Here is a 23,573-nt window from a genome sequence, read left to right as displayed (position 1 = left end):
CAAAAGTATTATATTTATATATGCATTTAATAATTAAGTAATTTAATATTTTTAATGACACTGTACCTGTTGGTATGGCCAATATACACACACTGTGAAAGTGTCTTTTTTCCAATAAAAGGTTTACAAACTTTATTCAGAAAAGGAAACACACACAACATGAAGAGAAATTTAACTATAAAGCTATTAGAACCATCAGAACTCCAGCTCTAACTGTTGCATAGAAAGACAAAGGTCCTGCCAGGCGTCTATCCCATGTCCTCCTCTCCCTCCTCCTCAAACTCTCCCTCGTCCTCAGCAGTTGCTTCCTGGTACTGCTGGTACTCAGACACCAGGTCGTTCATGTTGCTCTCTGCCTCGGTGAACTCCATCTCGTCCATGCCCTCCCCCGTGTACCTGAACAGAACAGGCATTATGTTAGCTACAGGGCCAAGAGCGGGTCAGCACATTTCCTCCTTCAGCGTGCTCTACTCACCAGTGGAGGAAGGCCTTACGGCGGAACATGGCAGTGAACTGCTCTGAGATGCGCTTGAAGAGCTCCTGAATGGCCGTGCTGTTGCCGATGAAAGTGGCGGCCATCTTGAGGCCGCGTGGAGGGATGTCGCACACGGCTGTTTTGACATTGTTGGGGATCCACTCAACAAAGTAGCTGCTGTTCTTGTTCTGCACGTTCAGCATCTGCTCGTCCACCTCCTTCATAGACATGCGGCCGCGGAAGATGGCGGCAACTGTGAGGTAGCGGCCGTGGCGAGGGTCACAAGCCGCCATCATGTTCTTGGCATCGAACATCTGCTGGGTGAGCTCAGGAACGGTCAGCGCCCTAAAAAAAACAACGCATTTTGATAAGTAAAACAACTTGGGAGCACGAGCTTGAAAAGTCGGGTCCGGCCTCCCCACCTGTACTGCTGACTGCCACGGCTCGTCAGGGGGGCGAAGCCTGGCATGAAGAAGTGCAGCCTGGGGAAGGGCACCATGTTGACGGCCAGTTTCCTCAAATCAGCATTGAGCTGGCCGGGGAAGCGCAGGCAGGTGGTCACTCCGCTCATGGTGGCTGAGACGAGGTGGTTGAGGTCACCGTAGGTGGGAGTGGTGAGCTTCAGTGTGCGGAAGCAGATGTCATACAGGGCCTCATTGTCAATGCAGTAGGTCTCATCTGTGTTCTCTACCAGCTGGTGGACGGACAGGGTGGCGTTATACGGCTCCACCACTGTGTCAGACACCTGCAGGATGGAGAGGGAACAAAGGGAAGAAGATGAAACTGTGTTAAAACACAGCAGGCACGAGGCCAGATCTGACAATATCCGGATGTGTAATCTGAACCTTGGGTGAGGGCACCACGCTGAACGTGTTCATGATGCGGTCCGGATACTCCTCTCGGATCTTGCTGATAAGCAGGGTACCCATGCCGGAGCCGGTTCCTCCTCCCAGGGAGTGTGTGAGCTGGAAGCCCTGCAGGCAGTCACAGCTCTCCGCCTCTTTCCTCACAACATCCAAGACGGAGTCCACCAGCTCAGCCCCCTCAGTGTAGTGGCCTTTAGCCCAGTTATTACCTGCTCCACTCTGGCCTGAAATACACACATACAGAAATCTTTCACAGCTGCTCTTATCCTATTTAAAACACATGACACTTTGAGTGAGAATGAGATTTTATCAGCCAGCTTCATTTGTATGCTCACCAAAGACAAAGTTGTCTGGTCTGAACACCTGACCAAAGGGTCCAGACCTCACAGAGTCCATCGTCCCTGGCTCCAGGTCCACCAGCACTGCGCGGGGAACATACTTGCCACCTGATAACAGAAACCGTGATGAAACAATTACGCTGTAAGATGGTGCTTACTGTTAGTCTGCATTAAATAAAGCAAGTAAAGCATATTTGACCCACATTTTAGTTCTACTGAGACCCGGTCGCAGTCCCAATGACATTACAATTTCTCTCAATGTGACCCTCAAAGCCGAGTCAAACCGGCTTTGTGAGAGAGCTTCTCACAGGTTTGGACTTTTTTTTCTCCTGAGTGCTTTGGTTTGGAACCACAAAGCAGTTAGCGGAGGGTGACAATGAATGTATTTACATTGGAACTCCCCCATGAGAGGGACAAAGGAGCGGCAGCTAGGGGCAATTGATAAACACTTGTGTCGCCATGGAGACAGCAGATCTAGTCCACTTGTTGATCAGACTTTAAGCATTATATGCGGCCATACTAATTATCATTCAACTGATTACAACTTCATATTTTTCTTGTCTTCAGCAGTTTCTCTTTTTTCAAATGCTGTTCTTAGGAAACGTGAAGCTAACTCCTGGGTGTTTGTTAGCTCGGGGGGTTTGTTTGTTTATTTGTTGTCATGGATACTGAGCGTCTGTAGCTAGGAAGCGGGATCAGGAAAGGCCCACTGACTTCAGGACTCATGTCTCGGGCCTTATAGTGACATAATAACCCCCCTGCTGGAGCTCCGCGGTACTAACAACGTCTCCATAAGGTGTATTGAATTACCTTGACTCACCTAGAAAACAGCTAATCTGACCGTGTGGCTCCGGGCAGCGGGTCCCGACAGAAAGTGAAGCTCACCTGTTGCCTCGTTGTAGTAGACGTTGATCCGCTCCAGCTGCAGGTCGCTGTCCCCGTGATAAGTCCCGGACGGGTCGATCCCATGTTCGTCGCTTATCACCTCCCAGAACTAGAACCGAACAGAGAGATTATATTAGCATGCTAACTAGCACACTGTGGCGCTATCATTAGCGGTAACGCTAAATCAGCTAGCAGCCCGCCCAAAATAAATGTACATTTTTAAGTGAAATAAGGCGTCACGTTTGAACCAAAGCTGTTCTAACCTTAGCTCCGATTTGGTTTCCACACTGACCAGCCTGCAGATGAACGATCTCCCTCATTTTTAGCTTGAATGTAAAACTTTTGACCGCACAAAGATAAAGTTGTTCACGCTCGACGCTCCGCTAACGGACTAACAGGGGAACGTAGGCGCGCTGCCACCAAGGGAGGGCTCGCGAATGCAATTGGAGGAACCAGATGTCAATCAAAACGAAGCATCCATCTGATTGGCTGACGCAACTGTCGACTAGGCTCGGTTACCCTGGTAACTTAAAACCAACAACAGCGTCTCTACGGAGACAGACCAGGGATACTCGGGTTACTGCACCCGGGGACACAAAAGGACAATAAACATATCGTATTTACCGGAAACATGCAACAACTCTTTACTCTCAATCAATCAAGGGCACAAAGGTGTCGCCAGGTGCACAAATAAAAAAGTGTTTAACACACTGTGGATAAGACAAAAAGGGTCAACATAGATGATGATTCTGAATAATCGCCTTTTGATATATTTTTTTTCCATTTTTATTTTTATTTCAACTGTTTATCTCCCTCTTCTGTTATGTTTTAAATAAATTATTAAGAAATTGTAAAAACTTCTATACACAAATATATAAAGCAAAGTACTACAAATAACAAGAAATAACTACAATAAACATTTTTTGCTATTTTTTTTACAACTATTTTTTAAAATAATTTATATTAGAGTTAGTAAGATAAGATAAAACAATATACATTACAAAGTAAACTACCAGTAAAATATACAATAGCGTTAAATACAATAGAGTGGGATACAGCATAAAAGTAAAATGAATATATAAGTAATTCATTACTAATTAATTATTTTAAGTAATAAAAACATTTATTTAAAATACATATTCAAATATAAACTCGTAAAAATAAAAACACTTTAAAAAAAAATTAAAAACGAATTTTTTGTGTCGTCACGTGACCTGGATCGTCAACAAAACCACGTGACCCAGAATGAGGAAGTGCGCTCGGTGGGGCGGAATCATGGGAAGGCAATCATCGGAACTTCTGCCTGGTGTGTGTCCGGAGCTGCGTCATGTCTCACGCTGCGGCTGTTCTGGGTTCAAAGCTGCTGTTGTTGTTTCTACACGTTGTCGCCTCGATCGGGCTGAACGCGGAGCAGCAGTGGCCCGTCCCGTACAGGTGAGGAGGACACACACACACACACACACACACACCGCACGTCCGTCCGTCTGCGCCGCGGCGGCGGTCATGTGACTAAATGTACGACTTTTCTCGCATCAGACACTTTTTGAAGTTGTTTCATTCTAAACAATTAGGGAAAGTTGCAGAAGTTCGTGTGGTGCGTTCACGTGACTTCAGAAACTTTGGGCTTTTTTCATTTGAATGTATTTTAACATAATTATTTCAGTTTGTGGTCATATGACAGCTTGTTATTAAAACACATGAGTTTGAGTAGTTTCACAGCAGACACTGAAAGCAAAGCTTCACATATTTACCACTCACACATGAAATATTGGATCATTTTCATGAAGAAATAAATGTCAAATATTTCTGCCTCATACATCTTTAGTTCTTCCAAAAATCTGCTGCTGTCCTGCTCATATTTATATAAACATACAGAACATTCTACTAACTTGTGTAACATTCAGTGAAAAACTCTGAGTGTCTCTGGTGACTTCTCACTGACTGACCCTGTGTCATGTGATGAGCAGGCGCTTCGACCGGCGGCCGGATGTGGACTCTTACTGTCAGGCTCTCTACCCGTTCTGCCCCACCGGCGACCCCGATGGACGGATTCCCTACATGAGAGACAGCGACGTCGTCTCGGTCTATCGTCTGCAGACGCCGGTGTGGGAGTTCAAGTACGGAGACCTGCTGGGGAAATTTGTGAGTTCTTCTCTGTGGTTTAGCTGCTCAGGATGGTACTGCTGGTACCACACACAGCTGCTGCTGCTGGTACCACACAGCTGCTGCTGCTGGTACCACACAGCTGCTGCTGCTGGTACCACACAGCTGCTGCTGCTGAGGAGTGTGTGTGTGTCACACAGTTACAAATAACCAAAAATCAGACAGAATCAAATAGAAGGAACCACGAGGCTGCAGGCAATTATATAAAGTGAGGCTGTTTATAATAGAGGTGCAGCTGTGTTCTATTCATAGAAACACAGCTGCTGCACACACACACACACACACACAGCGTGATGTTTGCATCTTGTCCACAGCACATCATGCATGATGCCATCGGCTTCAGCAGCTCAGAGACGGGGGACAACTTCACCATGGAGTGGTACGAGCTGTTCCAGCTGGGGAACTGCACCTTCCCTCACCTCAGGCCGGAGGTGAGCGCGCCGTTCTGGTGCAACCAGGGAGCGGCCTGCTTCTTCCAAGGCATCGACGACGTACACTGGTCCCAGAACGGCACGCTGGAGAAGATAGGAGAGATCACTGGTAAGATGTCAGACATCAGGGACACCGTGAGCGGATAAGGCTGCAGACAATAACATGGTATGATCTATATAGCTATTTTAAAAAGCCAGATGCACTCCCTGTGTCCGGTCTGCTGGTCCCTGTTCCTGGTCTGCATCAGGAGGAACCTGTTGGTCCTGGTGTTGAGATGAGTTTTTTGTCTGTCTTCAGGGAGACAGTTCAACGACATGGCCCGCTGGGTGCAGGACGACAACGAGACAGGGATCTACTACGAGACGTGGACGGTTCGCTCTGACCCCGGCCCCAACGCCTCCGTGTGGTTCGAGTCCTACGACTGTTCCCAGTTCGTCCACCGCACATACAGGAAGCTGACGGAGCTGGGTGCCAAACTGTCCAGCCGGTCGCAGACCAACTACACCAAGATCTACCTGTACAGCGGGGAGCCCACGTACCTGGGTAACGACAGCGCCATATTCGGACAGCCCGCTCTAGAAAACCTGGCAACGGACATCCGCAAGTTCTACCACGCGTTCAGGCCGCACCAGTCGTTCATAGACCTCGCCTTCAGCCTGCTGGAGGCTTACAAGAAGGTGGTGCTGGACAAGAGCTTCTACCTCTATTACAACTTTGAGTACTGGCACCTGCCGATGAAAGCGCCGTACATGCAGATCACATACGAAGAGGTGCCTTTGCCTTAACGTCCAGACTCGACCAAAGATGATGTCGGTGGTGACGCAGCAGAAGCTGGCTGAGCTCCTCACCTACAGATGGCCACTGCTCCTTAAAGACAGGTTTCCCTTCATTCAGCTTCCTTCCACACGTTGTTTACATCCACACTTGACAGCCTACACACACTTTGTTTTGCTTTTGACGAAATATTTCTGCTTCTGAAGCTTCTTGAAGTGGCAGAAAAACTCAAATTTGCATTAAACAGACGAGCGTCTGGTGCTTTTCTGACTGTTTTAACTGACCTACTGCTCGTTCTGTCATATTTCAGTGATTACACAGTGAGGTTACAGAGAGGCACCGTCTGCATTCATGAAATAAAAACATACAGAATAATTAAGGTGATACAGCTTGCTGTTAAGTGTATATATTTTGAAATAATTTCAGTTTTGACATGTTAATATTTTCAAATAAATGTGTGAAAATCTGCTGTTTGGGGTCATATTAATGCAGAAAACACTTTAAAACAGCTCTCTCTGAAATAATACAATGACACTTAAAGAGTACATTTACAATTTTTTATTACAGTATAAGATCACATGTCCAAAAACAATCATTGTAATTTCAAGACAGGCGACCAGTAAAGCAAAGCAGACGAAGCATTTTCCATACAGAAGCAGAACTAAAGGACGTCAACACCAGTTCACTCCTAAATAAACTCACTGGAGTTACTCTCTAAACCAAAGACGTTAAAAACACAGAGGCGCGTTTACGATGAAATCATTTCAGCCTCTCAGTCTGCGGTGATTGTCTGAGCTGAATGTTCCCATAAAAGGTCAACAGGAAAGAGATTAAAGCGGCGCTCACTCAGACATCAGGCATCACTGCACTCAGTCACTTCGACGCTAAATGTACACGAGCACAGGACTCTACACAGACGCCATGATATAGTTCAATCAGAAGTCAAGAGTGTGTCGCACCAAGGAATTGTTCTTTGTTTACAATGTTGTGTCTTAAACTTTGTCCACTACCAGCAACTTTCAATTAACACAAAATAAGTGTGTAGTGTTTTCTTTTCATAAACCAAATTCACACACTCGAGTTTTAAACGCTACAAAATAAATTCTCTAAGACATCAGCAGATAAGCTGACACCGACTAAACGCATCGCAAAAAACATCATTACATCACGGGCAGGTTATTAGTGGCAGAAACTGCTAGCCTAGCTGCTATCTGCGCTGCATGATTACCCAATTTAATAAGATTAAATCCCACTACAGGAAAGTCATCAGCGATATCAGAAAAATATCCACCATCCCTAAAGTGGAAAAGATGAAAAGTTTGTGGTAGTGGACCTTCTGTATGAAGCCCAACATGTAAAAAGCAAAAAAACATCATCATAAACTTCCTGTAGGTCTGCTTGCTGGTGGCTTCTTCTGATTCCAGGTCAATAAATTACACGTCTTAACTTCTCTACTACAGTATGAAAGAAAAGATCCGTCTAGTAAAGGATAACTCACACTCTGGTTTTATAAAAGACTGCTGAAGCTGTCGGTTCATAGAGAGACTTCAGACCCCGACAGAGGGCGACATAAAGAAATATGTGCATTTCTATTCATAATAATCAAACACACAGCGTTTTATATACAGATGCATTTGACTTCCTTCTTAAAGGAAAAAACGTTTGTTTCACTCATCTGAATTGCCAAATCTCTTTCCACTGTAAGTAATGAATGAATGAATGAATGAATGAATGAACGAGGCAGGAGCATCGTGTGTGTGGGGGTGAGTGCTGCTCCCTCTCCTTTGTGTTTGTGACGATACAGAGTTAGCTAAAAAAAATCAAAAGGGGAACAGAGAGAGCATCGACAGGCAAATAGCAGAAGATACAAATGAAACCTATATATAGGAAATATATTCATTTAATGCACCTGAGAAACACACGAAAGGTAATGTTAATGTTTTGTCAGCCAACAGCAGCAGACACCGGTCTGTATTTACACATAATATGTTTGTGTTTCTCAGTAATTATAGCTTCATTACTTCCTCAGAGCTCCCAGAGCAGGATAAATAATCACTCAAATCTTTCATTTGGCCGCGAGGACTCGGTCCGTGTCCTGACTATCATTTTGGTTTTCACGTTAAGGTGCTTAGAAAATCTATGACTGTACAGAAACCTTCTTTTAACCGAAACAGAAAAATCATTAGCCGAGCCGAGGAGGAAAAAAAAAATCCATTGACATTCTATACTTTCACATCACAGACACACAGATCTATATATACACGTTTCAGCCACTATTCTGCAAAGTTAAGAGACCCTCTCCTCCTCCTGCCTCATCCTACATACGAATGACATCACAGCTGTCTGTGAGCCTCCAAAGCCGTGTCGTGTTGCAGACTGCAGAGCGGTTATCTCACACCAGGTTTATGTAGGCCAAGTGGTAGTGGAACAAGCGATTGTGCACCTAATTGCCCCCAATTTAGTCCACAATGCTGTAAAACACACACACACCTCTCATCTTAAGCTACAATGTCCACTTCCTAATCAATGTGCAGTTGTAAAAACATGTTTTTGTCAGGTATGTGGGGAGGAGCCTCCTGCCGGGGGACTGCCAGCACAGAAGGTGAAGCAGGTTTTCCACCATCTACGCTGGTGCCAACAAGCGGGAGGGTACTGTGGTGTTTGTGTGATATGGTGACACTGTAGCGGTCCACGCTGCATCATCATCCCTGCGCTCCAACGCAGGAGTTCTACGTTCTGCTCTCCACGCTGGCACCAAACGTCCCACTGCAGCTGAGCATTTGAAGGCTTTTTCGATGCAAACGTGGAGGCTGTGAATGTTCCACACCAGCTTCGCTCTACCAGGTCGGCATCATGTCCGGGAACCACACCCGGCCCAGGTGCTTGGACACCTCCCAGTGAATCTCATCCAGGCTGTATTTGTGATCCGGAATCAGCACCTCCTCCATGATGGACAGCTGCGACAGCCGCCGGCCGCACATTTTCACAAACTCCACAAACGCACTGCAGGACACCTCGCACTCGCCCAGGCCGATGGCCGACAGCTGGGTGCAGTGCTTCGCAATGCGGATCAGCTCCTCGTCCAGAGGACGAAGGCCGTTGGCGCACACCACCAGCTCCACCAGACGGGGGCAGTGGAGGCCAACGCGGCCCAGGACCTCTTTGCTGACAGAGCGGCCGAAGTAGAGGTGCGTGACGGGGATCTCCTCGTTAAAGAACGGGCCGAACTCATCCTCGTAGAGGAAGAAGTACATGACCAGGTTGAATTTGGGCGAGTGCCGCACCATGGCGTCCCAGCTGCTCTTCTTGATGGTGTGAAAGTGCTGGCCGGGATTCTCACTCACCACGTCAATACGCAGGTGCTCCAGATGGACGTGTTTTTCCGAGGAGAGCGCCAGCAGGAGCTCGTCACTCAGGAGGTGGTAGTTGAGCGCCAGCTCTCTCAGCCCATGACACTGGTCCGCCACACACAGGATCCCTGAAAACCACACACAGGGAAGTGTTTACAGGCTCTGAATAAGGCCACTGAATGGAAAACATGTCAGCACCTTCTTCCTCTGAACTGTACCTGCAGGTGACACGTGTGGGCAGCTGCTCATCTTCAGCAACTTCAGGGTGTCGCTGTTGTTCGCCACCAGCACCTTCAGGGACGGATCGTCCACCGGGGTATCGTCGATCTTCAGCGAGGACAGAGATTTTGAGTTGACAAACACGACGGTCAGGGCTGAGATAAAGTGAGACTGCAGAGAAAAAAAACAAAAACGACGATAACAACAAGAGTTCCTAGTAGTGATGAGTGTCTGTTGGTGCTTTCAGGGTGTGAAGCAGAAGGAAGAACAGACATCAGTGGAGCCCTCGGCCAACCGCCCACTGACGTAGTAACGCCACCTCATAGCACGAGCTGGGTCCTGCTCATAGTGAGCTACACTCATCACAAATATGTTGTATGAGCAGCAAAGATCCTTTTGGTCACATGTTACAGAGACAAAGAGCTCTGCAAAAGGGATTATAACTAATTCATGTTTCTGCCTACAACCATTCAACGTGACCACACACTAAAAAAGGTGTATTATTTCCATTATCTACATCATCAGGCGAAGGCTCTCCAGTGAGAAACACCAGCTTCTAGTATGAGTCAATAACTAGCTCTTCTTAGTTCACAGTGATTTTCAAGAGCCCATAAAAAGGAGACCAAAATAACAGCTACGTGAAAATCACCCTGCGTCCTCTGAGGCTGTGGGAGTAACTACAAATGTGTCCTTGTGTCCATGCATGAGAACAGAAACTGCATTTCACCCAATGCCCACACAGACAAGACGACTACAAAACCGATCCAGCCACAATTTAAAAATAACACTGTTCTAAATGCCTCAGACTGCACAGTAAACACCATCATTTCCAGGACAAACATTAAAAACAGGAAACTATAAAGATGCAGAGCCCCTGTGTAAAGTGGTAATTTTACCTTTGGAACCTCCATAAAACTGGGCCTTGCTGTAGAGATGAGCCCCAGGGTCTTCAGTGAGCAGTTGACCAGCTGTGAAAGAATGTCACAGGCCGCCTCTGCAGACTCGGTGCTGCTGTCCACCTGGATGTCGTTTCAGAAACAGAACAACACTTTTAAAACCACACGGTGCAGAAAACTAAAAACCGTAAAGCTCAATATCAGGAGTTGCACCCTCACCTTGAAGCTGACGTACTGCAGGTGGTTGGAGTGCCTCTTTATGATCTGCTTAATGAGGTCTGGATGTGTGGCTTTTAGGTAGGAGCTAGCTGGCTGATTCAGCTCAAATTCAAAGCACCTCCACAGCTCGGGCATGTGGAAAGCCTGGTTCCAGCCACGGCACACCTGAGAGGCATACGCCCGGTCCAGCAGCGGCAGGTACTGGAAGATGTGTAGCAGGAGCTCCTGAGGCAGCCGAGCCCAGTCGCAGTCTGGCGTCTCGCCGGGCACCGCTGCCTTCGCCTCCTCACATGTCTGCTTCCGCACCTTCTTGCGAGTCTCTGGGGAGCTCCTACTGGAGGAGCTGTGGCCACCTTCCTCTCCTCCTTTCATCCGTTTCATCTGAAAATCGAACATAACAAACGTTAAAAACTGGAGCATGTTTTCAGTTCATTACACTCTCTGGTGTTAGTGGTCATTTTCCCCCATTTATTGAATTATTTTGTTGCTGCTCTAATGTGTTCAATGATGCTGAATATGCAGGTGTGCGTTTCTTTGAGGTGCATTTTAATGGGTCCTGGTGAATCAGATTTAAGTTCCTACAGGTGAGCCCACACCAGCTGTTCTTATCTGGCGTTGGTTTCTGTTATCTTATCTAAAATACACACCAGCATTTCATGCCACACGGTTTGTGTGGTTAGGGAAAAATGTGACTGCAAAGATGTGAAGCGTGTCAAGTAAATACAGAGATCAGAGAGCATGAAGGGGTTAAACGATTTGTTTAATCTGAATAATAAACTAATCAAGTGTTTACATCTGCCCACTTTTACTAACGCAGTGTCAATACATGCAGCGGTTAGCTACGTTAGCTTGCTAAATGTCAGCGCAAAACTGTATTGCAAGCTAGATTAGCTGTTTAGCTACTTAATTTGGTAAAATTACCTTCGTGTGACGTGCGGCCAAATTATTCCTGAAGCTTTATTTACAACATACTCGACACGTAATTCTTACGGATATACACATTTAGCTATTTAGCTACAGCGTTGCTAGCTTGCCCAGCTACCCAGCCTACCTTGTTGTTTACACACAGCTAGCTTACTAGCTGTTAGCAGGAAAATCCGACAACTGACTTCACGCTTCAGCCCGGGCCCGCGCTGGAAAAGCTCATCCGCACCAACCAGATAACACGCATCGGAACACAAGAACCGAACCGTCTGACGGTGGAAACCCAAACAGAAACGTTCTCAGTGAAGAAGCTGCCTCCGCCTGGGTTGACCTAATTCTTTCGCGGGAGCCACGGCCCCCCTAAACCTGAAATGGCGAAGTGTTGTTGTGACAGCAGCGGTGCATCATGGGAAATGTGATGCGAAATGGCTGTTGGTAGAGATCGTCTATGTTCGGGTAATGACTCACTCGGCGGTTAAAAACGAAACTAGGAAGAAGATAAGAATCTTATCAAATAATTATTAGTTCGATATTTTATTATAATTTTATTATCATTATTTTTATTATTATTATTAGTAGTAGTATTACTAAAATATATTTTTCCTGATGTCTTTATCTTAGTTTTTAATCTAATTAAGAATAAGATTAAGATTAAGTGTGGAATGAATGAAAAGTATATTTATTAAATATGTAAACGTTTATGATGAAAACCTCTTTTCGAGATTTAGTCTTTAGTCTAAGTTTATCCAACTTAGTTTATTCTCTTAATGTTAAATCTTAAATCAGTAACAAGAAAAATGTCTGAGTAATGCATCTGTCTTTTTTCTCCTCTTTGCTGATCTACACCTTAATGTTTACATATGTTTTATTAAGAGTATTTATGTGTAATTTAATGGTAAATCTCCACTCATGAAGGGACGACACAGTGTGTACTTTGCGAAACAGAGAACCTGGTTTATTACCATTCAACTCCATCCACCACAGATATTACAGAGCAGAGTCACAAGTATTAAGCTTTTTTTATTTAACAGCAGCTGCTTTTTTCCACTCTCTGTTTCACTGACTCTTCCTCCCGTCATTCAAACCCCAGCCTTCCTCCTCCTCCTCCTCCTACTAAGGGAAAAGCATTACAGGTGCACACATTTATTTGGTGTAATGACTGGCCCCTCAAATTGTTCAGCTGTTATCAGTCTCACTGTGAGGTTTGTTTCTGATTTGGTGCTCCTTGAAGGATCTATTTTACTTTGTTTTGTTTTTTTAAAATCCACTTCTTCATCATCATCATCCTCATCATCATCATTCACTGCAGATGCCAGGCTCCTCCTCCTCCTCCTCATTTACCAGACAACAGAAGAGATCTGACACTTAGAAGAGGGGGAAAATTACGACTGTCTACTGTATAAAAATGTACAGTGGCTTTATTGACATACATTCCATAGGTTAAACAGCTGCAAAATAGGAGGCACACCCAGTATTGCACTTCATTAAAAGTTCTGGCTCAAAACATAACCCAGAATATCAAACAAAACTGAAGTGAAGAGTAGCAACTTCGGAATACAGCTATTTTGAATAGTATCCTATGTACAAGATTAGATAAATCGTACACTATTTTCCTCCCAGACATAATATTCTTAACAGTCTTATCCACCGACTCTTTTCTTTTTGTCCATCACACCCCATGATGCACTCAACAGTGGAGAATACTGTACAAGATTACGAAAAAAGTTTACATACAACAATATTTTTAAATTTATAGTTAGGAAGCTGGAAATACGGCCCGTTTCTCTTTTGTTTTTTTTGTTTTTAAACCCACGCCGATTCACAGTTGCCTTTAAGCAAATTTATTTCATATTCAATGTTTAACCTTGTATTGTTACACTTCAGTGATCGGGAGGTGTGCAACGTCTATAGAAGCCGAGGGAACACTACGGCCGCATGCAAACACGTCACAAGTTAATTTTTTTCTTCTTTATTTTTATTTTATTTTTTAAATTGTTCTTTTTTTTTCCTGTTCAGGTCACTTTGAATCTGCAGCTCGCTTGCAGCAGAGCCTGAAGACTCACGGTTGGTAAAAGGAGCGGACCTGAGGACTCTTGGCGCAGAGCAGAAACCTGGTTCTGGGGGTCCAGGAGACTTGACGTTTGCAAGAGCCAAGCGTCGTGGCTGAGCTTCAGCAGCAGCAGCAGCAGCAGCCACAAATCACAGTAGACCAACTGGTGTTTTTCGGTTCAAAGTCTCATGTTGGCTAGAAGGTGTGGGCGTTCCTGCACACCCCGCAGCCCAGAGCGAACTCCTCCCCTGTGGGTGGGTGGACGACATGCAAGGGGCATTCGGTGCCCTCCAGCTGCTTGCCTTTGGGCCCTGTGACAGAAGGAATTACATCACCGTAAGTCACAAATGTTGACCTGTAGCTACATCAGTCTGTCAGGTGTAATAAATAAATTCTCAGGCAGCAACGGGAAGTTTAGACAGAAGGATGAGATCATATATGATCACTGGTTGTGACAGCTTAGTCTTAAAGCTGTCTTTATTTGTCGATCGATAGATTCACCTGCAGGACAGTGGGGCAGTTCCTCTTTGGGGACGCTGGTCATCCTCTGGAAGTCATCATGACAGGCGTTACAGAAGTGTGTGGTGCCGAAGCAGAAGAAAACAGCCACAGAGCAGCAGTACCGGCACTTGTACTCCAGGAAGTCTGTGCCGTGCTTGGAGCACATCTGACGAGAGAGCAGCGGTGGGTTTAACATTTGTTTTACCCCCATTTCCAGTTTTTATGCTAAGCTAAGGGTCCCCATCATACACACCTGAGCCCTCGACACGTCTGAGCATGCTCCACAGATGAGCTCACTGGGATCGTAGTCATCGCCCTGTCCTGCCTCTGCATCACAGCGAGCCTCTCCCCCAAAGTACGCCTGTAAATAATAATAAAAACAGGACGGCAGTGTTTTTCTTCTCCACACAACAATTAAAGTAAAAAATCTTTAACGTCAGATCTTTTGTTTTTTGACCTTCTTGCACTTGTAGCAGACGTAGTATGCATATCTGTTCATGGCGAAGCCTGCAGGGTCGTTGTGGAAGCGTGCTCCCGGTGTAGTTATCGCCTCGCTCTTGTGCAGGCCTTCGTACTCGAGCCTCATCAGAGCCTTCCTCCTCACGTCCTCATACAGCTCCTTAATGGGGTCGAGCAGGTCTTTGATCACAGAGTGGTTGATTTTGTTCTGCAAACGATGAAACAGACAAATCAGCGTGTATTCACAGAGCTGTTTCTGCCATGTTTGCTGCAGAGATGAAAATATGATGAGCTTCACTAAACAAAGCAAACTGAGCTCTGGTTTTTAGCCTCTGGGTCAAGAAGCTCAGGTGACATCATACCTTGCAAATAGGACACAGCATGAACCCGAAAGTGATCCGAGGCCCGAGCCAGCGATTTTCAAGAACACGACGAGTGCACTGAAGGTGGAACACGTGAGTGCAGTCCAGCTGGAAACAGACCGAACTGTCAGAGGAGGACTAACTGTTAAACAGAGGCGGAACTCTGGATGGACAGTTAAAGGTACCTGAACCGCCGGAGCAGCAGAGAGGGCCTCTGTGAAGCAGATCATACACATGTCGTCAGCGTCCTGTTTGAGGCAGCCAGTGTTCTTGTCGCAGCCGTGCAGACACGGGAGGCAGGTCTCCTCGTTCTTGACTCCTCCGCAGGGGTGTCCACAGGGGTGGGTCTTACTGCACGCCAGTTTAGAGTACTCCTGTGAGAAAAGGAGGAGGCAGAGAGAGGTGCTCTATTACAGTCCGATGCTAACGGTCAGTGGTGTATCCTCCCAGCATCATACTGCCACCACCATGTTTGACTGTATGCAGCGTGTTCTTTGGGTTATGCGCCTCTCCTGTTCTCTGTACCTGACAGTCTGGGTCGGAGCAGACGCTCCCCACTGCAGACAGCTCCGTCCCGTTTCTTGTTCCACAGAACCTGCAGGCGTCCGAGCTGCTGGACGCTGGTTTACCTGCAGGAATATTAAACTCGTCAGGAAAAGCATGTTGAGGACGTCTTGCTGATACTTTTTTACAGTTCTGACTGATGTGTACCTGTGTGCTCTCTGAACTCCACCATGGCTTTCATAGTCTTTGAATCAGCCAGAGCCATGAGCCAGAACAGCTTGGTCCTTCCACAGCCTTCATGAAGATCCACCTTTATGGCCTCCTCTTCCTCCTTGAACACCTGATGAGGGCATGAAAATCAGACCATGCCTCGACATGCATGCTGCTGTCTAATAACAGATGAAGCGTACCTGTCTCTGGTGGGAGCGTGTGCGTCGGTGCAGGTGGAGGAAGCGGTCACAGTCGGTGCAAAGGTTGCCGCACATGTTACACAGGATGATGGCTGCGGTCTCGCCGTCATCGTGGTTGTCACACATAGGCTGTGGACGCACGACAAGGACATTTTTAAACCTTTGATGATCGGCAGTCAGCAGTCAGACAGCACATTCAGCTCTTTAATTTAATCGTCACCATCTGCTTTTGCTGTCCATCTTTGCCCATCCAGCGACCAGAGGACAGCCTGTCCACGTGATCCTGGTCCAGCACACACAGTGACGCCAAGGCCAGCCACAGCTAAGATTGGGAAAATAGAACAAGGTTGTAAATAAGCAGTGTTTCTAATACAAGCTCAGACTGTAGGAACATTTTCATACCCGCGTTGTAGCGATACAGCGCACAGGAGAGCGATGCTCCTCCTCCATTTTGGTCAAAGCTATGATGGTCTCGGCTATTGCATTTTTCGTGACTCTGGACCAAGCGTCAGACAGGTGACCCTACAAACAACACAGTTTTTACTCCACAGAGGTGATGAGTGATGAGGAGGGATCAGTGAAGAACACCAGAAACTTACAGCTGCCATGTCTTTCACCAGCTTTATGATGATCTCTGCGATCTGTGGAGGGGTGGAGCCTTTCATCCACCAGTGGCTCTCCCCTCTGCGGATGTAGCTGAACAGAAAAAAACGCATCATGAGTAACATCACGTTATGGACACATTCAGGGCATCCTGATAAACAGTCTAACTAACCTGGAGTTGAAGATCATGGGCAGCGTGACAGTGGTGACCCCTTTGCCAGCCGCCATGCCGGCCGTGCCAGAGATGGTGGTGCCTTTGGCTTTCAGCTGCACGGTCAGAGCTTTGGCGATGCAGCCCAGGAACATGTCCAGGATGCCCAGTTTGTTCCAGTCACCCTTCTCTGTGGAGTGAATGATGTCACTGATGTCTGCTGGAGGCAGAGCCTTCACCCCGATGATGCTGGCGAGACGCACAGGCGTCACCTCTGGTAGGACACGTCTCAGCAACGATGTCACCTGGAAAGAGATCAGACCACCGATGTACCAAAATACAAAACAAACACAGGCAACCACAAAACTGATGTGTCGTTCAGAGTCTCCCACCTGTCTCTGTACTCGCGGGGACGCCGTGTGCAGCAGAGAAAACAGGTCCTGCATGAGCGTGAGCTGCTGAGCCAGGTACTGGCGTCCGACATTGGAGCCGCTCAGAGCCAGGACCATGGAGAGGAGCTCAAAGCAGTAGGCGTCTGATGAGGCGTCATCGTCGCTCGGCTGAGAGTTGGCGTTCTCTTTGCTGGAGATGGCGTGTTCCCACTCCTCCCTCACACGCGTGGCCTCCATACGGATGGCCTGGACGATGTGAGCGCACACCTGGGAATGGAAGAAGGTGGAGGTGAGACTTCTTTGCTGTGAGGTGGTGTGTGGATGGTAGAGGGAGCTACATGTGTACCTGTTTCTGCAGGTTGGTCAGTTTGCTCCGACTGAAAATGATTCCCACCATGTGCTCCTTCAGGTCTGCGTCAGATGGAACCTGCTCAAAGAAATGCAAAGATTACAATAAATTCAAGGTCCATAAATGTCAGTTAAACCGAAAAGGTATTTCATTTAAATGATTGGACTGCAGACCTTGTCTTCTCCCTCCGGCGATGACAGCAGGTTTTTCTCCTCCTGCTCCGGAGTCGGTTCTGCATCTCCACAGATCAGTTTTCCAAACACCTAAATGTACACAAGTCTTATTAGGGATGTTTTTAAGCAGCGAAGATGTTGTTAGACAGGAAACAGAGGCTGCCAAACAGACCTGTGACGTGATCAGGCGGAAAACTCTCAGCGTCTCAGCTTCACAGTTCTTCTGCTGCGCCATGCTGGCTGAGATTTGACCGAGTATCTTGATGCTCTCGCCCTCTTTCCAGCCGAGGACCTTCACCTGACGAACCCGCAGGGTGTTTTCAGGACCTTTCAGTTCCACCTTGATGACGTGATGGTCTCCTCCGGGGAGCTCACTTGTCACCCAGCCCATGTGGCGCGAGTCGAGGTCGACCTGCAGGAGAAAAGGCCGCGTGGTTTTGAGATTCCTTAAACTTTATTATGAATGAATTTAGCACAAATGACTCTCTACTCTAATGTTTTTAAGTCATTTATTGTGCAGCCTATAAAAATGCACTCACCTGCTTGATTCTGCAGAGATCCTCGATTGCTTTTCCACACAGGAAAGTCACTGATGTGACTTTGTTCTGCAGATTCGGTGAAAGAAAAACAATCAGAAACATGCATGTGGACTACAGGAAGCAGGTTTATGTCATCTTTGTAATCAGATTGCAGAGACTTTACTAAAAAGAAATTAAATTGTACAGTGCATGCTTATGGATCTTAGTCGCCTCCTTACCCCGATGTCTCTGGAGTTGTCAACGTGAACGGACACCTTGGAGGCGTTGATGCCCTTCACACAGCTGATGGTGATGTTCTTGGTTTTGTTCTTGTCCTCATCTCCAGACTCCCAGAAGGTCTCCGTGGATCCGTCCGTCAGGCTGCCGATCATGGCAGGGCGACTGGACGTCTTAATGTCCACCACGCTGGTCAAGTCCTTCAAACAGGTCACCAGGCAGAGATCCTGTACGACACGTGCATACAGAGCTCAGGTTTAACATGTCCTGGTTGAACACAGAGAAATCACTACAGAGTGAGAGCGGCGTGTTTTCTTGCCTGACTCATTGCTTCGTAGCCGGACTGCACGCTGATGTTGAAGCTCTCCTCACTGTCTCCATCATCAGACTTGGACAAGATGTTGTTAATGTGATGGAAAACATTGCTCTGGTGCAGGAACTGGTGGTCAGACTGCTTAAACTTGAGACTCCAACACCTGAGATCAAAGTCACAATCATTAGTTCTCCTATAAATTAAACTGGCAAAAATACAGCGAGTAGCAACAACATGACCAAAAAGCTGTACCTGAGAGCCATCTGCTGTAGTGAGCTGCCGCCGGGAAGTGACATCATGAGGTCAGAGATGGTCTGGAGGAGGCGATGGAAGGTGTGAGGGAGAGGATGAGCCGCCTCCCCAGCTATAACGATGTCTGACAGAGGGTGTTCACAAACGCCAAGGTCTCTTTCCTGTGCAGAGCGGAGATGTTTGTGATGAGAAAAGCCAAAGAGAAGCAGAGCTTGCATGGCGTTCAAACCACCGATTACCTGCTCCACAATTTCTTTGTTCCCCTTGTTTTCATCATCTTCCTCGTCCTCAGGTTCAAAGGGTGAGGGGGTGAGAGATGCTACAAAATGCCAGAGAATGTCGTGCAGAGAGGTGGTCTGGATCACATTGCACAGCAGCCAGTTGAAAGCCTGACAGGGACACAAGGAGAAAATCATTACTACACATTATTAATATTCAGCCAGCTGACAGCCAGACGCTGCTGTGTAATTAGCAACTAGCAATGGGCTTCTAAGATATTGCAGCCTGAACAACTGTACCTCCATGGCAAAGACCCTGCAGGCTGACTTCCTCAGTGCATGCTTCATGGCCACCTCCAGCCCTTCAAGGTCGTGGTGCTGGATAACAAAAGCCAGGACGGGCCACTGGAAGTTCCTCTCCCCCTTACTGAGGGAGCCGTGGGCTGAAATCAGCCGGGACAGCTCTGGAGACGGGTGACGCAGCAGAGAAGAACCCACTTCTAAAAGGGAGAGGGGAGGTTAGTGCTGGTGCTGTAACACACTCAGGAAGCGTCATAAATCATCTGATGCTATGTGTTTACCTGCATCACCACTGTGAACCCGGCGTCTGGGCACAGCTTTGACCCGGGCTGGGGAGGGGGAGTGCTGCTTGTCATACTCAGATGCTACGACAGAGTAAGACCTCTGAAACACTGTTCGCTTAGCCGTGTCGCTGTCTGTGATCGGACTGGTCTCAAGACTGAAATAAAAAGGTTTTAAATATTGACGTTTTCACTTGAACAGCAGAAGGTGATGGAGTGATGGGGGAAAATGTTACCTGGGGGGCATCGATTTCATGTTGCTCTCTGGTTCCTCGAACACATTTGGGCAGGCGTCAGGTGTGACTGAAATGTAGGGCGCAGGAACAGACGTGGAGCGCAAATACCTCATCTCATCCTGGAACAGGTTATCATCTTGGTATCCTCCAAAGTTCTCAGTGTGTTGCCTACAAGACGACAGAACAGTGTTTATGAAAACACATTTTACTGTGATAAAACGTAACCTTCTATCGTCCGAGCTTTAAGCTACCTGGCCAGAGTCTGCAGGTAGAGGCAGCCCATTTTATTGGGGAGTTCCTCAGACACGCCCTCCTTCAGGCTGGGGAGCAGCTGGGAGTGAAGGGGCCTTGGAGGGTGGTGGCACAGCATGCTGGGCTCCGCTGCACTGCTGAGGGACAGCAGGAAGAGCGCGTTTGCCCGGATCACCTGGTGGGCCTCCATTGTGGGCAGAGCCCTCGGAGTCTTCACCTGCAGAGGTTTCTTCCTCGACTGCTTCACCTGGAAGAGAAAACACAGATCAGGGGTTTGTTCAGGACGGACATTCAAAGCCTCGCAGCAGTTTGCTACCTTCTCCCTGGCAGCCGTCTGTTTCTCTCTGAGGTATTTCTCCCGGCAGCGATCGCACACCAGGTACCAGGTGCTGCCACCGATGCCTCCATCTCCACAGTTTCCAGCCCAACCGCCACAGAAGTGACCAATGCTGTTGTAGCCTTGGCCTCCTGCATAGCGACCGCAGCCTGCCATGGAAGGAAAAATTCAACCAATTTATTCGCAGGTTAGTGCAGTGAAATGATCGACTACCTGACGCTTAGAGTGTTCCTACCTGGGTGAGCTTGCCTCATATGGTAGGTGACAGGATAAGGGTGGGATTCTCCACACAGCTCACAGATGGTGTCTTTCTCCGGTCCGCCCATGGCGAGCTGTGCCATCTCTCCAAACAGGTTTCCTCTGGGACGCACCTCCGCCTTCTCCCGTTTCTTCTTCTCTTTCTTTGCCTTTTTACTGTCTTTCTCGTGTTCCTTCTTTTTCAAAATGGCGCTGGACCCCGGGCTCGGGAAGATCATGTTCTGAGTGGCCGCCTTGATGGTGGCCATCGAAATGTCCTCCCAGAATGCTACCAGATGCTGTAACGTTAATGGCAGGACCGACTTTACCCTCATGGAGGGATGAGAAGCCATCTCGTAGGAAATGGACTCTCCTTTTCCGTCCTCACACTTCTCTGGCAGCGGAGGTTCTTTCAGCATGGACAGCACTTTGTTCTTGTTGATGCTGCCCATCTTGGAGATGTCTGGGCCGTGCGGAGCGATGTTAAACATGTTCAGTGCGGAGGAAATCTCTAAGGAGTGGCGGTTCTTTAACTTGCTCTCTTTCTCTTCGGCGCCCTGTCCTCCCAGAGAGTTGCGAATGGGGGCGTGCTCTTTGGTTAAGTCCGGGTTAAACTTGAGGAAGGAGGAGCAGGCCATGGCGTCATGGACGATTCCCTCATGCCACAGGAATGCTGCGAAGACTGCGCGAGAGCACTCTGCCACAGAGGGGGACATGGCCTGTTTGGCGGGCTCTGTGATCTTTGATGTGCTCTCACCTTTAAACAGAGGACCGGATTTGTCCTTCTTTGGACGCGTGTGTCGACTGGAGGTTTTGCGACTGACTTTTGGTGAAGAACGGCTCTCCAGTTCCTCTTTGACAGGAGCCTTACCGATGCTGAAGTGCACCTTACACGAGCCCTCTTCAGCGTTCCGGACCTCCACGTTCTCATCGTTGCCCTCGTCATTGGAGAGGAGAGCACTGGAGGTGCAGACTTCCACTACTTCACTGTGCAGGTTCTCTTGGGTCACGTGTGGAGAGGGAACACGGTTCTCTGTGTTACTGATCACTCCTTTGTTTGGATCTTTAGGAGACAGTTTAGGTTTAGGCGAGGTAGATCTGCCTCTGAGCGGCTCTGTGAGGGGAACCTTCTTCTTTCTTAGTGTGTCTGGGTCAAGAGTGTACGAGTCCGATTTGGATCTTTCTCTAGGGGGATCCAGCAGAGCTTTGGAGGAAGAGCTGACTTTAGATGGGAGGTTCTTGTCATGGTTGGCTGAAGAAGAGTGCTGGGAGGAGGTGCTGGAGGGACTAGACCTGCCTGTGGAGGACCCGCCTTTTTGTTTGGGAGAGGAGGAACGGGAGCCGGGATTCGGGGACTCGGCCCGCATTCCAGAGGTCCGACCATCTGCCTTCAGAGCCTGCAACGTGTTGTGATTGGGCGAGTGGGAGCGGCTGTGAGAGTCGGACCTCAGCTTGGCCGTGTCTGACCGCAGGATGAGGGCCTCACTAGCTGAGAGTCCACCCTCGCCCGTCTTCACCCTGCTCTGCTCAGAGGAGCGGCTTCCACGACTCTCCTGTTTGGGTGATCTGTTTTCCTGACGGTGTTTGGAGGCTGGGGACATGGGCCGAGCACCGGATATCAGATTGCCCCGTTCACCTAGAGGTTGAGAATTCAAACAAAGTTACACTACAGACAAAAGGGCATTCTCTGTCATATGAAAGAAGAAAGTGTCATGTAAAATTAAATGAAGGCCAGAAAGAGGTGACAGATGTGAAGAAACTGACAGCAGTGAGTGATCTATTTTCCTAAAAACACAACTCTGCTACATGGCTAGCTAGAGGACTATGGAAGCAATGATGAAAGATGGATTCCAGCCCAGTCCTGGGACCTCTCTCTCTTACTAATATAGCCTTAAAGTCGGTGACTAGCATGTAAATTAACCGTCTTTAAACTGAATTTATTACAAGCAACGTCCTTTTTTTTTTTTTATCTGTAACTCTTATTATAATGATTTGTTTACCTAACCTTTTTAAAAGTTAGCACAAACATAAGCTGCACCCAGAGAAGACGGTGCGCTCCTACCCGCCCTCTGTTCAGGCTGAGGGAGGCTGCATGCATGCTGTGATTACCCACCCTTTTGCCTTAGAGCGAGAGATGACAGAGCAGTACCATGCCCAGCCACGGACACACTGCTTTTGTGCACACGCTCGCGAGAAGCAAGGCTGCGTGATGAACCATCTAAAGCGGAAAACAGTGGAGCAGGTAAACAAAGGAGAGACATGGAATGCAAGGAGGCCACCACCAGAGGACAGAGAGGAGGACACAGACAGAGGCAAGGAGTGAAACAGAAGAATAAAAGGACAGAATGTCAAAGAGAAACTCACAGACATGAAGACGAGGAGTCACAGAGACCTGCGCGAGTGTCACTAAGGAAAACTTTGTTGTTGCAGCATGAAATGCTGCAGATCTGTCAGTGCCATCAAAGATTTTAGTGTGTTGAAGGGATCACTGACTCACCTCCACAACAAAACCCAGATATTAACCGAACGAGGAGCATATTCAGAATACTGACTACCTCATTTGGAGTAAGCCATAAGATGAGATGAGATGTGGAGTGTGCCGATCTTTAGTCACATTATTACAGCATCTAACATGTACTGTGGCATTTTCACAGCATTCAAAGGGTTTGCTGAACGAGCATCGAATTTCTCTGGCTGCAGAGTTTCTCAGGTAGATCAAACGAGATGCTAACGATTACAGTCTTATGGCACTACTTCTGATTTCCTCAAGTTGCCGTCTACAATTTCTGAACATGTGAATAAGAGTGAGAGTTGTCTCTAAATGATGATGTAGAATAAAAAAAATAAAAATTAAACACACCTCAGATGACAGAGGAATTGTTGGTAGAAAATGTGCA

General features: G+C 47.4%; 4 protein-coding genes across 16 annotated transcripts in view; 1 reads left to right on the top strand and 3 right to left on the bottom strand.

Annotated features, from left to right (window-relative positions):
• Window positions 1-101: 101 nt before the first annotated feature.
• On the bottom strand, window positions 102-2,960 carry LOC114453832 (tubulin beta-4B chain-like). The gene is made up of 7 exons (XM_028433743.1): window positions 2,828-2,960; window positions 2,565-2,673; window positions 1,677-1,787; window positions 1,321-1,565; window positions 898-1,220; window positions 476-820; window positions 102-396 (listed from the first exon to the last, which is right to left on the bottom strand). Exons 1-7 carry the CDS (start codon window positions 2,882-2,884, stop codon window positions 249-251), a joined length of 1,338 nt encoding a protein of 445 aa, XP_028289544.1. The 5' UTR covers window positions 2,885-2,960; the 3' UTR covers window positions 102-248.
• An 852-nt stretch (window positions 2,961-3,812) lies between these two features.
• On the top strand, window positions 3,813-6,402 carry cln5 (CLN5 lysosomal BMP synthase). Its single transcript, XM_028393548.1, has 4 exons — window positions 3,813-3,998; window positions 4,532-4,706; window positions 5,042-5,267; window positions 5,457-6,402. Exons 1-4 carry the CDS (start codon window positions 3,892-3,894, stop codon window positions 5,942-5,944), a joined length of 996 nt encoding a protein of 331 aa, XP_028249349.1. The 5' UTR covers window positions 3,813-3,891; the 3' UTR covers window positions 5,945-6,402.
• A 74-nt stretch (window positions 6,403-6,476) lies between these two features.
• On the bottom strand, window positions 6,477-11,939 carry fbxl3a (F-box and leucine-rich repeat protein 3a). Its single transcript, XM_028394005.1, has 5 exons — window positions 11,669-11,939; window positions 10,618-10,998; window positions 10,399-10,521; window positions 9,502-9,673; window positions 6,477-9,411 (listed from the first exon to the last, which is right to left on the bottom strand). Exons 2-5 carry the CDS (start codon window positions 10,996-10,998, stop codon window positions 8,771-8,773), a joined length of 1,317 nt encoding a protein of 438 aa, XP_028249806.1. The 5' UTR covers window positions 11,669-11,939; the 3' UTR covers window positions 6,477-8,770.
• A 1,002-nt stretch (window positions 11,940-12,941) lies between these two features.
• Window positions 12,942-23,573, bottom strand: part of mycbp2 (MYC binding protein 2) — a 45,599-nt gene continuing 34,967 nt past the window's right edge. For all 13 annotated transcript variants that reach the window (XM_028393528.1, XM_028393530.1, XM_028393535.1 and 10 more), the window contains 28 exons: window positions 20,675-22,312; window positions 20,419-20,588; window positions 20,102-20,349; window positions 19,851-20,018; window positions 19,615-19,772; window positions 19,334-19,533; window positions 19,055-19,204; window positions 18,816-18,976; window positions 18,570-18,726; window positions 18,253-18,477; window positions 18,035-18,100; window positions 17,668-17,907; window positions 17,496-17,585; window positions 17,320-17,400; window positions 16,974-17,240; window positions 16,603-16,886; window positions 16,427-16,523; window positions 16,230-16,349; window positions 16,048-16,149; window positions 15,828-15,956; window positions 15,625-15,757; window positions 15,439-15,542; window positions 15,099-15,287; window positions 14,914-15,021; window positions 14,550-14,759; window positions 14,346-14,453; window positions 14,093-14,258; window positions 12,942-13,902 (listed from right to left, as the gene is read on the bottom strand). In XM_028393528.1, the coding sequence (XP_028249329.1) occupies window positions 13,787-13,902; window positions 14,093-14,258; window positions 14,346-14,453; window positions 14,550-14,759; window positions 14,914-15,021; window positions 15,099-15,287; window positions 15,439-15,542; window positions 15,625-15,757; window positions 15,828-15,956; window positions 16,048-16,149; window positions 16,230-16,349; window positions 16,427-16,523; window positions 16,603-16,886; window positions 16,974-17,240; window positions 17,320-17,400; window positions 17,496-17,585; window positions 17,668-17,907; window positions 18,035-18,100; window positions 18,253-18,477; window positions 18,570-18,726; window positions 18,816-18,976; window positions 19,055-19,204; window positions 19,334-19,533; window positions 19,615-19,772; window positions 19,851-20,018; window positions 20,102-20,349; window positions 20,419-20,588; window positions 20,675-22,312 (5,885 nt within the window). In that variant the 3' untranslated portion in view covers window positions 12,942-13,786. The remainder of the gene's footprint in view (window positions 13,903-14,092; window positions 14,259-14,345; window positions 14,454-14,549; window positions 14,760-14,913; window positions 15,022-15,098; window positions 15,288-15,438; window positions 15,543-15,624; window positions 15,758-15,827; window positions 15,957-16,047; window positions 16,150-16,229; window positions 16,350-16,426; window positions 16,524-16,602; window positions 16,887-16,973; window positions 17,241-17,319; window positions 17,401-17,495; window positions 17,586-17,667; window positions 17,908-18,034; window positions 18,101-18,252; window positions 18,478-18,569; window positions 18,727-18,815; window positions 18,977-19,054; window positions 19,205-19,333; window positions 19,534-19,614; window positions 19,773-19,850; window positions 20,019-20,101; window positions 20,350-20,418; window positions 20,589-20,674; window positions 22,313-23,573) is intronic.

Source organism: Parambassis ranga, chromosome 21 (assembly GCF_900634625.1).
Source record: "Parambassis ranga chromosome 21, fParRan2.1, whole genome shotgun sequence".
In the NCBI taxonomy this organism is placed as follows: Eukaryota; Metazoa; Chordata; class Actinopteri; family Ambassidae; genus Parambassis; species Parambassis ranga.
Note: the sequence above shows the minus strand (reverse complement) of the source record. Positions and strands in the feature narration are given on the sequence as shown.